We start from the raw sequence: 13182 nt of genomic DNA, 5'->3' as shown, positions 1-13182 counted from the left end.
AACATAAAGGGCTCAACATGCAATTTTCCAAACGCAGTTTAGGGAAGGGGTATAATAGTAAAATCGTTGAATTCAATCCATCAAAAATTCCAACCCTACTGCTACTTACGACACGTCATCTCTCCTCGTAATCGGAGATTTCTCTTCTTCTCGCCACAGCCGCCAATCGGCGCCGCAATTTTCTTCATCGGCCTCCGCTCTTCGTCGACGGTGTTTGCCGTTAATTTCTGTCAAACTCTCAGGATTTGGTTACGTTCAAGACGCCATGACCATTTTCTCAGTTCAGTCCACTATCTTCAGTCGAGCCTCCGTCGTTCTTCTCTCAAGCAATGGCTTCAAACGATTTTCATTCGCTTCTTCGTTTTCTTCCTCCGCCGTTTATTCTCCACCTCTCCCCAAAATGAAAAAGCGTCGGTACCCAATCGTCTCTGCTGTTGATATTGGTGGCGTCACAATCTCTAGAAATGGTTCGTTCTTAGATTTGATTTTTAAAGTGATTTCATTTGACACTTTTTAATACTCTAATGCTGTGTTCATGAATATGCAGATTTGGTGAGAGATGATGATCCAACAAACAATGTACCAGACTCGATTTTCTCTAAACTAGGAATGCAGCTACACCGAAGAGATAAGCATCCCATTGGGATCTTAAAAAATGCTATCTACAATTACTTTGATTCCAATTACTCAAAAAAGTTTGAGAAGTTCGATGACCTTTCTCCAATTGTTACCACAAAGCAAGTAAGTTTTCATTACTCAAGTTTGTATCTTTCTGGAAGTATCACTTGGTAATGTAATTATTATTTGTTTTTTTTTTTTGTTACCAGAACTTTGATGATGTGCTAGTCCCTGCTGATCATGTAAGCAGAAGCCTTAATGACACGTACTATGTAGACTCGCAAACTGTTTTGAGGTGCCACACAAGTGCTCACCAAGCTGAGCTGTTGAGGAAAGGTCATAGTCGTTTTCTTGTTACCGGGGATGTTTACCGTAGAGATTCTATCGATTCTACTCATTATCCGGTTTTCCATCAGGTGTTCGATTCTTGAGGTCCCTGTGTGTTTTTTGACTGTTTTGCTCGACATCATGTCTTTGTTATACTCGATGTTTGATGTGTTTTTATCTATATTACAGATGGAAGGTTTTTGTGTTTTCTCTCCTGAGGACTGGAACGAGTCTGGCAAGGATTCCACTTTGTATGCTGCTGAGGATTTAAAGAAATGTCTTGAGGGATTGGCACGCCACTTATTTGGTACATTGAGATCCATTAAACAATCTAAATTCTTCAGCAAGTGTAAATTACTTGGAACATGGTTTATTAAGAGTTGTTTAGGATAGATATTTCATTAACTTCAGAAGAAGGTTGGGATATATACATGAAATAAATTAATATGAACTTCTCTTTTTGGCTGCCAGGTTCTGTGGAGATGAGATGGGTTGATACATATTTCCCATTTACCAATCCATCTTTTGAGCTTGAGATATATTTTAAGGTAGTCTACTAGTCTTTCATTTTCCTCTCTGATATATTGCATAGCTATGCTTGCTTTGCTTTAAAGAGACATACTTCTATTTTGGTATGCTCTCCTTTTCCCGAAAACATATTGTTGTCATTGGCTAGAAATTATAGCATCTAACACAAACTTCAGTTTCTCGTTTAACACAAGCATTATCTGGTTATCGGTTCAGGAAGACTGGTTGGAGGTTTTGGGCTGTGGGGTGACCGAGCAAGTAATTTTGAAGCAAAGTGGATTAGAAAATAATGTTGCGTGGGCCTTCGGACTTGGACTTGAGAGACTTGCTATGGTTTTGTTTGACATCCCTGATATAAGATTTTTCTGGACATCTGATGAGCGATTCACGTCCCAGGTGATTACTTAGGTGACAACTTTAAAAACTAGGATGATGAGATTAACGTCTAAATTTTTTAGTTCTTTTCTCACATTAATGTATTTGATGTTACATGCAGTTTGGAAAAGGAGAGCTTGGAGTGAAATTCAAGCCATATTCGAAGGTAAACTTTTCTTTCCATCTTCATGTCTCGTAGACTAATGAATTTTAGTTCAAGACCTATTTATCTTGTAAGTTTTAACGATGGCAAACAAAATCTTGTTTTGCAGTATCCTCCTTGTTACAAGGACATCAGTTTCTGGATAAGTGATTCATTCACAGAGAACAACTTTTGTGAAGTAGTCAGAGGAATTGCTGGGGATCTTGTTGAAGAGGTACATACCTTATCCTTTGATTGGTTGGGAGAGAATGCTACTTTTTACAGGAATCGAATTTCCTTTTCAGCTTTACTTTACTTGTATGAGTATCATCACGTTCTTCAGAGTGCCTTTGTTTATAGCCTTTATTATCGCATTCACAGCTGAAGTTAATTGACCAATTCACCAATAAGAAAGGGATGACGAGTCATTGTTACAGAATCGTGTTCCGTTCCATGGAGCGGTCTCTTACGGACGAGGAGGTCAATGATCTGCAGGTAATCATTTTTGCTTTACCTTTCATCATTAACAAGTAAGAAATTCAAAAACCTTTTGTAGCAAAAATCAAAGATAGCATGGGTTGATATATGTTGTTAGTTTAAATGTGTTGAAATGGTGACTTATCAAAATGTAGAGTAAAGTGCGTGATGAGGTGCAGAAGAAGCTAAATGTCGAATTAAGGTGAGAATTTTGAAAAGTAGAGTTGTTGCAGACAATGATGGACCTTTCTGGTTTGACATTGTAATTCCTACATAAAATTTATTTATTTCTGGCAGAATTGCATTACCCTCAAATAAAATATGTGTACATTGTTTTTTGTTATTCTAATGGAAAGAAAATTAAGTTCTGTGGACTTCGCAGATTTTTGTAGCTTTTTACATCTGAATAGTTTGTAGCAAAGTATTTTTAAACAAAATGATCCAACATTACAAGCTACAGCTTTTCTTCAAACTCGTTTCAGCTTTGCCTCCACAAGAGCTCGTTTGACTCAAGCGTTGATTCTATTAAGTGTATTCGCATATGTATAGCTCGAAAACGAAACAAAAAGCTTCCGAAACCTACACAATCGCAAAAAAAAAAAAAAAAACAAAAAAACAGAGATTAATGATTCAGTTCTTATCATTGTTCACATTCATCATGGTCAAAGGTAAGAACATAAATCATATTTGGTGAAGGAGACGTACCAAACCCACTGGCTTAAATGTTGTGCCATTGCTTTGAAGCTTTTCCAAGGCTGCTCGTTTATGATGATTACCTTACTCGGATGTTGTTTGGCGGATAAAATTGACAGCCAAATGTCGACAGGTCCAAAGTACTTGCGAAAGATATTAAGGCTTACCTGATGTACAAAACCTTGTATTCTTTTAGCTGAATCAATTATACAATCGTTCCGAGAAAAAAAAAAAAAGTAAGACTTACGAGTTCCCAAGCTTTGATATTTCTTCCTGAATTAGTCTGCAAGAACTTTCTGCATGTACAACAAAGGGATGAGGAATGATTTTGCGTTTTTTTGACTAAGGGATTGAAAGAAGTCTGACGTACAATACTCCACGATGCACATCTTGGTGATTGCAGTGACCCGAAACACCATAGTTATCGAATGTTATTATCTGAAAACACCACATAGAGAATTAGATGCAGAAATATTTCTGAGTGATATCCTGATGATTGTCTTTAACTACGCGGTAGGAGCCAAGTCATACTGTGTGGATATCGTGATTAGTGACTTCTTCTTGGATGATCTCTTTTAGCAAATCGTGGCTCCATAATTGCCCAAAACCATCCTGCAAGAGAGTAAATAGTATACTCAGTGACCTCAAATGAGATGGTGAATATAAAGATACACATGTACTGGGGAGATTTATAATAGAACTAAACCTGCAAATTAGGATGGTCCAGAATCTTTAATTGTTGACGCGGAATCTGCATCATGTGTTCGATATATATATTAGCAAAAACATGTTCTTCATTGCAATGACAAGAAACATTATCACAGATCCCTTCTATATCAAATAGGATTACCTTCAGAACCGCACATGCTCGATGCAGCTCATCTTTCCTAATGCTTCCCATACCATCAGCGTTACCTGAAACAAAACAAATTCATCTTTACTGTGGAAAAAGAACCTAATCTGCAACTTTAGTAGACATCAATCTCTTGTCTTCAATAAAACTAGAAATTCCTCGATCCCACATCAGCGTAACTGTTGAGATAAATTAGAGATTAAGTTGCTCTAACAAGCTTTCTGGAAAATTAGATAAATCCTTTTACCAATTCCACAACTTTGAAAACGAAAGTAAAACACCAACCTAGAAAGAGTATGATAAGGCATATTACCGGTGGAGAAGCATAATATGTGAAGATTGCAGGCATTGGAAGCTAAGTAATTTATTGTTGGAGAAAAGAACCTGTCAAGAATGTCCACGACTAATCTCTCAGCATAACATAAGAAGAAGAAAAATACTAATCTTTGCCATTTCATTCATTCCAACAAACAGCCAGAGAGATATCTTACATTGACTCATCATCGGGATGTGCGATAACGAACATAACATTTTTCTTCTGAAGGGTTTTACCTGAACTCAAGTACAATAAGATATCAAATTCTGAAGAAAAAAAATGATGAGCATTTGAAAGAAAGAAGCTATTAACCATCTTCCGGCTACTTGCCATCATCAAAAATAGCAGCAGCACTGGAGGTAGATGTTGCTCGGAAGAAAATTTTGCAGAAAGAAGCCACCCATATAGCAATCAGTGAAAGAGAAACCACAAGCCAAGCCATCTGACACCATAAATGATGTTGAATCAATACAAAATTTTCAGCATATTCTGCAGAAATGAAGTTTCCTCTGTAAGAAATCAAGATCATCACATTCGAAAGGAAAGTCTTGTTTTCCCCAATTCCAGATTCATGAGTCCACATTGATAATCATAACAGAAACATTCTCACATTCGGAAGGATCAAGCTAAGGAAAATCAGAGACTGAAACAACAAAACCAAAGAAGAGAATCTACCAAAGCTGGGTTTAGAAGGTAAGAAGAGCTTGATGACGGCGACGAGGCGGCGTTGGAGGCTGATCGCCGGCGAGAATGAGGAAGTAACCGATCGCTGTAATCCGACGGAGAATTTTTCTTATGGAATTATTTGGGTTTCATAGGGCCCAGTTACGGCCCAAATTACCGGGTTGGATCTTCGTCGAAGAAAGACTATCGTATTTACGACTTTGCCACCCTTATACACATAACAAAAAAACTCTAAGATATCACCAACAAATAGTAGTAAAATAGTATAATTCAAAAGAGATCAAGAAAAAACAAAAGGTTAGGTCTATTTAGGGTTTCTTAAGTAAATAGTCGTCACAATTAAATATATTTTTTCGAGTTTCATGAAAACAATAGTAATCAACGATACATCTACTCATAATTTAATTATCTCTGGAAACAAAAACACATTTGTTTGGAAAGTCTATCAGTTGGGCATTGACCAAATTGATTTACCTGATAGCCAGAAATGCAGACGGTCTGACTATACCCTACCACTTAGTCGGAAGGCATTCCAAACTCAGGATAGTCAGAGTGGTAGTCCGTAAGGCCTAACCGTTAACATTTCGGTGCATTCCTACCGTAGCCGACCGGATAGCCGATAGGGTTTATCAAAAAGAAAAAAAAAAAAAAAGCATTTAACGTTGATATTGGGAGGAAAAGTAAAGAAAAATGTTGAGATTACCCAACAAATAAAACTACTAGTATTTAATTTAACCCCTAAAAAAATAAAAATGAAACTATTGTAAGAAAATGATGAGTTCACGAGTAAAAGCCTAAAACGATACTTTTACCTTATTAATTTAAATATAAATATAATTAGGACCATAAAGTATAAAAAAAAATTCCCGACATATCAAACTGCATTCACGTTACTTATGATCCCACCTTATTTATATTCAGTTATATTTTTTTTTTGGCTAAACTTGTAAATATCATTAAAAATGAAGTTAAGGTATTACAAAAGTATTGTAACCTTGTTTTTTATTCATTTATATTTATCATATACAAACTGCCTTTTATTATTATTCTTACAAATCAAGCTTTTTCCAATTCACCAAAACACAGTAACATGCATAATGATTAGTCACAAGTTGAACTATATTAAAATTCGATGCTTTTCTTCTCTTTTTTTATTTATTTCATATGCCTATGGACGCGTAAGTTCCGTATAAATAAATTATCAGTTAGGAATTAAATAAATTTATATGTGTTGTTATCACGAAAACAAATGGTACGATCTATAGCAAAACAGTACTAATAAATAAATTTGTTGTTTTTACCATGTATATTGTCGATGTCAGACGTATAAATCGCAGATTTATTCTAAAATAAACGTGTGATCCATATATATAATGACTACATTATAAAAATTGTGATTTGGTAGTAATTAAATAGAAATTTGGATCGGAACAGATGCAGTCTTGTGATTTGTGACCTTATATGACAGTGAAAACATGTACGAATCGTTACGGAAGATTCTGTATGTTTTTTGTTTTCCAATTTTACGGGCTGGAAATGATTTCCACATTTTTATAAAGTAGAATTTTACCATTATTTTGTTGTTTGGTTTGCTTCTGATCATATGTTTCTAGTATCATTTTAGATGAAAGATTTGCTAAAATGTATTTTGGCTTCAGCAGATAGTCTAAAAATGAGATACTGAAATTGGTTTTGTAATTTAATTACTCTTCAACTAATTAACACCCAAGTTAGCTTCTTCACAATCTGGTGTCATGAAGCCTTAAGCCTAAATTAATTACTAGTTATCCTCTGATAATCTGTCACATTTGATTGGTCTTGTCAGATATTCCGATTCCCAATGCTCAATCATTTTGCTGGTCTCAAGATATTAGTTTTACTAAGCTAAATGCATTTTTCATTTCTCCATAATACTTGGAAATAAGCCTGAGTGAATGTAAAAATAATAATAACTCACTTTAAAAACATATGATCTTCCTAGTCTTAATAGTTGAGAAAATTATGAAAATACGTACGAAAATAGTTTAGGTTTTGTGAATAAATTAGTAAGAGTAAATTATAAACCATAAAGTATCTATATTTCTTCATAAACCTTGCAGGAAATCAAACTCAAATTAAGATTTCAAAAATAAAACATAAACCCTAATTCTTAGTTAACATCAACCCTAGGACTTGATTTCTCGCCCTAAAATCCACACAAAATGGTTAACTTTCTTAGTCTTGACATTTTTTTTTTTAATCTTTTTACTTTATAATTTTTTCTCAATTGTCTCATATTTCTTTGTCAAAGTATTTTCTTATTTTACTGTAAATTAATTTATGTTATCATAAAAAGCAAAAATAAGAATGTTAAAAAAATAAGTATTTGTAAATTATAAACAATAATAATATTTAGAAAAAAAAACGTTACGTACGGACCACAGTATGCATATACATACATATGCACATGTGAAGCAGAATTGGGTGGATTGAGAATGAGAGGAGAAGCACATGGAAGCACACTTGCATGAACATGTTTGTATTCATAGGCAACCACTTTCAATTTTATATAATGACTAATTTGCAACCATTATTAACACTCCTTTTTGTTTTTGGTATATCAAACATTACTACTCCTACTAGATGATTTCTTTTAGTGTACTTTCTGCAGTATTTTTGTATATCTAAAAATTCCTTCTTTTTAATATGTAAACTTTAACCGAGTCATACACGGTTTTTGTTTTTTGATACGATTCCTCTTCAAGTGAACTTGAATTCAGGTATACACTTCAAAATAGACGGTTTTTTGTTTTTTGATACGATTCCGCCCCGCGAAACCCGCTAATTTTCGGGTTAGTATTTCTTGACCCGCATCCGCCCCGCGGGCTCGGGTCATTATTGACAGGCCTACAGTTAACCCACATTTAACTTTTCTTTTTATGTATTTTCCATTTTTACCTTTTGAGCTGAATTATTTGATACCACACTAAATTATCTCTCCTTAGCAAATCATACGGTTATATGACTACATTTTGCCACTACAGTTGATAACTATATTTATTTTCATTTCCGAAGTTTTATTTTCGTTGTACCAAAGCTGCCTTCTTCGTCCAATACTTTCATTAAACTGTTATTTCAGTTTCCATAAATTCTCGTTGAATTCCTTAACCTTCTAGTTTTTTATTTGTTTTTTGCCGGGCTTGTTGTAGAAATTTCGAAGATTGGTCTTATGTAGAAAATTAAAGAGAATATTCTTAGAGTACTTTGCTAGAGGACCACCATTGATGTTTGGATTGTTTGGAGTAAAAATTGTATTAAAATGAATTGTATATTTCATATGAATAGTGAAACAATAGACAGTTGGAACATTAAACTTATATGAAATAATATCACAACGTTAAAATTGTTCTAAAAGATGCATACAATTTTGTTTTAACTACTTATATATTAATCTAAAACATATATAATAGCAAAATATTTTTAATCGAACCAAGCTTTTCTTACATAGTTTTTTATTTTGTCATCCCATTAACAATCTATTTTCGAAAAGTTTGTATTTGTTAGATTTCTCTATTTATCATAACTTTTTTTTATCAATATACAAAGTGAATTTAATCCAATAAATGATCTTCTGTTTTAAAAACAAATGAATCAAATGGATTGGCCTACATGAAGCTTTGGTTTGGGGACAGAGAAAAAAAAAATAGAGAGGGAAAGGTCTCACAAGTCACAAAATATTTATACAAAAAAATAAAAACAAAGCACATGTTCTGACACATGAACATGGTTCCTTCTTCACTTCTCCTTTTCTTTCTAATTAACAGCTCATTTCTCTCTATCTCTCTCCACTCTTCCACTACTCTCAGCCTCCCACTACATTCATTCTTCTCTTTCCATTGCATTTTAAAATGCTTTTTCCCTTATATTAGCATTGCACTGTCATAAATTCCTATGTATATATTACAACTGATAATTGATTTTCTTGCTATTTGATTGTTTATAGTATATATAGAGGGAGAGCTTATATATGTGTACATATAGACAGGCTTCTCTATAACTAAATTGTACATGTGAAGGACAGAAAGAGAAGTGTATTAATTGTATTGGACTATTCTTCTTTGTCATTTGATAAAGTGGCCACTCTTATGCTATCTACTCATTAATGTCCATTACGTATGATGATCTTTCCATTTACATGTATAATTCTGCGTTAAACTAGTTAAACAACAATAAAAGTTGTGTTTACTAGACAACGACTCAAATGAAAACATTTTATAACCAAACATTTGCTCACCTCCATAACAAGTCGAATGTTTCGACAAAACTTATATAGGTTAAATCTTTAAAAGTTAGAAACTAGACTTACAAGTGTTTCATGAATCGATTAGTGGTATACATAGCGTTCACATAGAAAATTCATATGATTTCCATATATTGAAAGAGAGCAAATGAGAGGGAGCATCCGGTAGCATTAGGCCAAGTGTCAACTCGTCGGACGGCCAGAAAACAAGGCGGATGAAATGATCAAACGGCGGAGAAAGGAAGAGAGAAAAGCGGGAGCATGTGGAAGAGAGAAACATAAGAATGTTTCCAAAGGATAAATAAAATAATAGTATCATACACTGTTTTAAAAAGAAAAAGTCTCTCTAATAATATTAGTTTAGCAAAACAAAATTAAGGGAGAAGAGGTTCACTAAGAGCACGTGCTGCCTGATTCTCCATTTGCTCGTAAGAGAGACCTCAAAGCTTGTTTTTATTTTTCTTCCGAAACAGCTGTTTCATAGCTGTCCGATCTCTCTCGCCCCCCATGTGACCCCACTCAGAGATATAAACCCTTTGAGATCGAATCCATTATATAATTTATTTAGCTTTTTCTATTATAAAAATTATCTTATCTCATTCATCCCTCTCTCTATCTCTTACTTCTGTTTTGTATAACTACTCTTTGTTATACATAGCCATTTTAGTTACTCTGGTTTGTTTCTCATCCCATTCTCTCTCTCTCTTTCTCTCTAATGGTTCTTCCTCTGTTTTAGGATTTTGATCATCTAAAATTTTTAATTTCTCTTGATCCTCACTTGAATCTTTTTGTTTCTTTCAAATCTTGATCATTTCCTTTGTTTTTCATCTGCCTTTTTTTTAAAAAAAATCTAGTGTGCCATTAAATCTTATTAATGGCACAACTCCCTCCGAAAATCCCAACCATGACGACGCCAAATTGGCCTGACTTCTCCTCCCAGAAACTCCCTTCCATCGCCGCAACGGCCGCGGCCGCAGCAACCGCCGGACCTCAACAACAAAACCCTTCATGGATGGATGAGTTTCTCGACTTCTCGGCGACTCGCCGTGGGACTCACCGTCGTTCAATAAGCGACTCCATTGCTTTTCTTGAACCACCTTCCTCTGGCGTTGGAAACCACCACTTCGATAGGTTTGACGATGAGCAATTCATGTCCATGTTCAACGACGACGTACACAACAACAATCATCATCATCATCATCACCATCATCACGGCAACAACATCAACGGCAATGTGGGTCCCACGCGTTCTTCCTCCAACACCTCCACGCCGTCCGATCACAATAGCCTTAGCGACGACGAAAATAACAAAGAACAACCACCGTCCGATCAAGATCATCACATGGAAAATAACGTAGCCAATCAAAACAACGCCGCCGGTAACAATTACAACGAACCGGATGAGGTCCAAAGCCAGTGCAAGACGGAGCCACAGGATGGTCCGTCAGCGAATCAAAACTCCGGTGGAAGCTCCGGTAACCGGATTCACGATCCCAAAAGGGTAAAAAGGTAATCCAATCTTTTAATTTACTATTTCCAAAAACCCCAAGGAAGGTCATGCATGCACGTACAGTTTATAATATCTGATAATTCGTATATACCGTTTTTTTTTAAATAGTTAAATTAGTGTCACATCGATAAAATCTAATTTCTGTTTTTGCTGAAATTTTCTACAGAATTTTAGCAAATAGGCAATCAGCACAGAGATCAAGGGTCAGGAAACTGCAGTACATATCAGAGCTTGAACGGAGCGTTACTTCATTGCAGGTAATTTACACACAAATTAAAGTTATATATTTGTTAATGTATAATAATCTTTTTTGATCAAAAATTAAATACTGAATCAACAAATCATTTTTAAATTGTGGAATAAAGACTGAAGTGTCAGTGTTATCGCCAAGAGTTGCGTTTTTGGATCATCAGCGATTGCTTCTCAACGTCGACAATAGTGCTATCAAGCAACGAATCGCAGCTTTGGCCCAAGATAAGATTTTCAAAGACGGTAATTTTCTATTTTGAACTTTTTTTACTTCATTTTTTCCATAATTCTATTAAATTCTTCTGAATATTTTTGTCAGTGATATTATCAAATTATAGAATTTTTTTCTTCTTCTTTTTTTTTATACTATTATTGTCATAGTTTTTCACTTCATGAATTTCATAATCACTGACAATATATAGGCTCGGCCAATAAGTTTTCTTTAGGAATATAAACTATACAAGGAAGTACTTGCGGCAATGCATGATGCTTCATGATTCATATAATTACAAAATTTACATGAAATATATATTGTCTGCTTGAATAGTTTTATTAAGGATATACATCTATAGCTAATTATTTTATTATATGGATATAGCTAGCTAGTGATCATGAATCACAAGATCAATAAAGAGTTTAGTATGATTAATAAGTTAGAACAACTGTCCATGTGTGAACATATGAGATAAGTATATACATGAAACATGTGAGTACTTATTGACAACACTAATTATTGTAAATTTAATATTTTCAGCTCATCAAGAAGCATTGAAGAGAGAAATAGAGAGACTTCGACAAGTATATCATCAACAAAGCCTCAAGAAAATGGAGAATAATGTCTCCGATCAATCTCCGGCCGATATCAAACCGTCTGTTGAGAAGGAGCAGCTCCTCAATGTCTAAAGCTGTTCGTTCATTAAGATCTTATTTCTTCATGGCGAAAAGATTCTTGACTATAAAACCTCTTTGTGTCAGGAAATTAATTTATCAAAGAAGAAACCCTTTTTATTTATTTGATCTAATCACATTTTTTTAAGTTGTGATGAATTTGCTTTTGATGTATCTGATTTTTTGTTTTTTTCTTCGAGTGGGAGGGGGAAAAGTTGGAATGATATGTAAAAAGAACTTAGCTGATTTGTTGTTTATTCAATTTTTTGTTGGAGTGTCTAAGCATTGTGTACTAATTGATATTTTTCTCGAATGTTTTTATTTTCCATCATATTATTGTCATATTTAGGGTAATCGAATAGTTAAAGATTCCTTCTTTTCACATGGTTCAAATTTTGATGTTTGCCATTCATCTAATATAATAAGAAAGTATAACAATAATTTATACTTGTTTCTAGTGACAAAAAGAACAAATATTTGTGAACAATGAATTAACACATATAGTTTCAAGATTAATTTTTGAAGTGACTGAAAGCGATTTCTCGCTCATTCCTTAAAAACTCGTACGAAATTACTAAGAAAAAGCCAATTAGTTATAATGATTTATTAATATATTTTTTGTTAAAAGGATTTCGTAATATGTTCAATCAGGTTTCTTTCAAAAATTTTTTAAAAAAACAAGTGAAAATGTAAGATGTCATATTAGTAGCCAATGTAGCCATTTCCTTACGTAGGGCCTGAACATGTAGATGATGTCATACAGAATCTAGATGATATATCCATATATACACAATTAATACAAACACATCGCGAATATCATAAATGGTGGAATTACAGACAAAAGAAAAAGGATTAATGAGTTTAAATTTATATGAATCAAAAACCTTTATGAGAAATTAGGGTCAAAGTGGGTCAAAATATGAAAATGTGGGGTGAAAAAAGGGAAAGAAAAGGGAGAACGTGGAGACATCTGAAGGCTAAGCTGTAAGTAAGTTCACGTGCTATGTTCCTTGGCCTGGACCACTACGGTCTCGTTGCTACATGATTGGCTTTGTTTCCTCTTCTTTTCTTTTTTTATTTTAATTTTCTTAACAAAGTGTAAATAATGTTTAATCAAGACAGTTTATCTTTTAATTTGTTTTCAAAGTTGAATGAGACAGTCAAAGTTAATATGAAGGAAAGAATAAAGTTACAAGGAAAGCTACAAAGTAGGAAGTTTTAAGAAAATTTAAGAGGATTATAA

General features: G+C 34.0%; 3 protein-coding genes across 6 annotated transcripts; 2 read left to right on the top strand and 1 right to left on the bottom strand.

The window, feature by feature from the left end:
- The first annotated feature begins 96 nt into the window (after window positions 1-96).
- LOC9312526 (phenylalanine--tRNA ligase, chloroplastic/mitochondrial) lies at window positions 97-2850 on the top strand. The gene is made up of 10 exons (XM_002878144.2): window positions 97-467; window positions 548-741; window positions 828-1034; window positions 1135-1252; window positions 1417-1493; window positions 1690-1869; window positions 1970-2014; window positions 2121-2225; window positions 2372-2485; window positions 2623-2850. Exons 1-10 carry the CDS (start codon window positions 266-268, stop codon window positions 2671-2673), a joined length of 1293 nt encoding a protein of 430 aa, XP_002878190.1. The 5' UTR covers window positions 97-265; the 3' UTR covers window positions 2674-2850.
- On the bottom strand, window positions 2778-5248 carry LOC9314258 (probable N-acetylglucosaminyl-phosphatidylinositol de-N-acetylase). Of its 4 annotated transcripts, none has more exons than XM_021024504.1 (11): window positions 5005-5248; window positions 4660-4818; window positions 4505-4565; window positions 4327-4397; window positions 4011-4075; window positions 3867-3911; window positions 3692-3772; window positions 3531-3598; window positions 3408-3456; window positions 3173-3327; window positions 2778-3046 (listed from the first exon to the last, which is right to left on the bottom strand). In XM_021024504.1, the coding sequence occupies exons 2-11, from the start codon at window positions 4769-4771 to the stop codon at window positions 2977-2979; spliced, it is 777 nt and encodes a 258-aa protein (XP_020880163.1). In that variant the 5' UTR covers window positions 4772-4818; window positions 5005-5248; the 3' UTR covers window positions 2778-2976. The 4 variants fall into 4 exon arrangements, with proteins under 4 accessions (XP_020880163.1, XP_020880164.1, XP_020880162.1 ...); XM_021024505.1 differs by having other exon boundaries at window positions 4660-4773; window positions 5035-5248; XM_021024503.1 differs by having other exon boundaries at window positions 4660-4771; window positions 5005-5247.
- Window positions 5249-9736: 4488 nt separating this feature from the next.
- On the top strand, window positions 9737-12267 carry LOC9312525 (basic leucine zipper 61). Its single transcript, XM_021024494.1, has 4 exons — window positions 9737-10801; window positions 10969-11059; window positions 11168-11294; window positions 11806-12267. The coding sequence occupies exons 1-4, from the start codon at window positions 10167-10169 to the stop codon at window positions 11952-11954; spliced, it is 1002 nt and encodes a 333-aa protein (XP_020880153.1). The 5' UTR covers window positions 9737-10166; the 3' UTR covers window positions 11955-12267.
- The last annotated feature ends 915 nt before the right edge of the window (window positions 12268-13182 follow it).

Source organism: Arabidopsis lyrata (assembly GCF_000004255.2).
Source record: "Arabidopsis lyrata subsp. lyrata unplaced genomic scaffold ARALYscaffold_5, whole genome shotgun sequence".
Taxonomy (NCBI): Eukaryota; Viridiplantae; Streptophyta; class Magnoliopsida; order Brassicales; family Brassicaceae; genus Arabidopsis; species Arabidopsis lyrata.
Note: the sequence above shows the minus strand (reverse complement) of the source record. Positions and strands in the feature narration are given on the sequence as shown.

Bases quoted from the DNA above. Each gene is read 5' to 3' on its own strand.
- LOC9312525 (XM_021024494.1), top strand. From the start codon at position 10,167: ATGGCACAACTCCCTCCGAAAATCCCAACCATGACGACGCCAAATTGG. The intron at 10,802-10,968 runs GTAATCCAATCT...AATTTTCTACAG, and splicing joins GATCCCAAAAGGGTAAAAAG to AATTTTAGCAAATAGGCAAT. The intron at 11,060-11,167 runs GTAATTTACACA...TGTGGAATAAAG, and splicing joins GGAGCGTTACTTCATTGCAG to ACTGAAGTGTCAGTGTTATC.
- LOC9312526 (XM_002878144.2), top strand. From the start codon at position 266: ATGACCATTTTCTCAGTTCAGTCCACTATCTTCAGTCGAGCCTCCGTC. The intron at 468-547 runs GTTCGTTCTTAG...ATGAATATGCAG, and splicing joins CGTCACAATCTCTAGAAATG to ATTTGGTGAGAGATGATGAT. The intron at 742-827 runs GTAAGTTTTCAT...TTTTGTTACCAG, and splicing joins CAATTGTTACCACAAAGCAA to AACTTTGATGATGTGCTAGT.
- LOC9314258 (XM_021024504.1), bottom strand. From the start codon at position 4,771: ATGGCTTGGCTTGTGGTTTCTCTTTCACTGATTGCTATATGGGTGGCT. The intron at 4,566-4,659 runs GCAAGTAGCCGG...ACTTGAGTTCAG, and splicing joins TGCTGCTATTTTTGATGATG to GTAAAACCCTTCAGAAGAAA. The intron at 3,328-3,407 runs GTAAGTCTTACT...TTTGTACATCAG, and splicing joins ATATCAAAGCTTGGGAACTC to GTAAGCCTTAATATCTTTCG.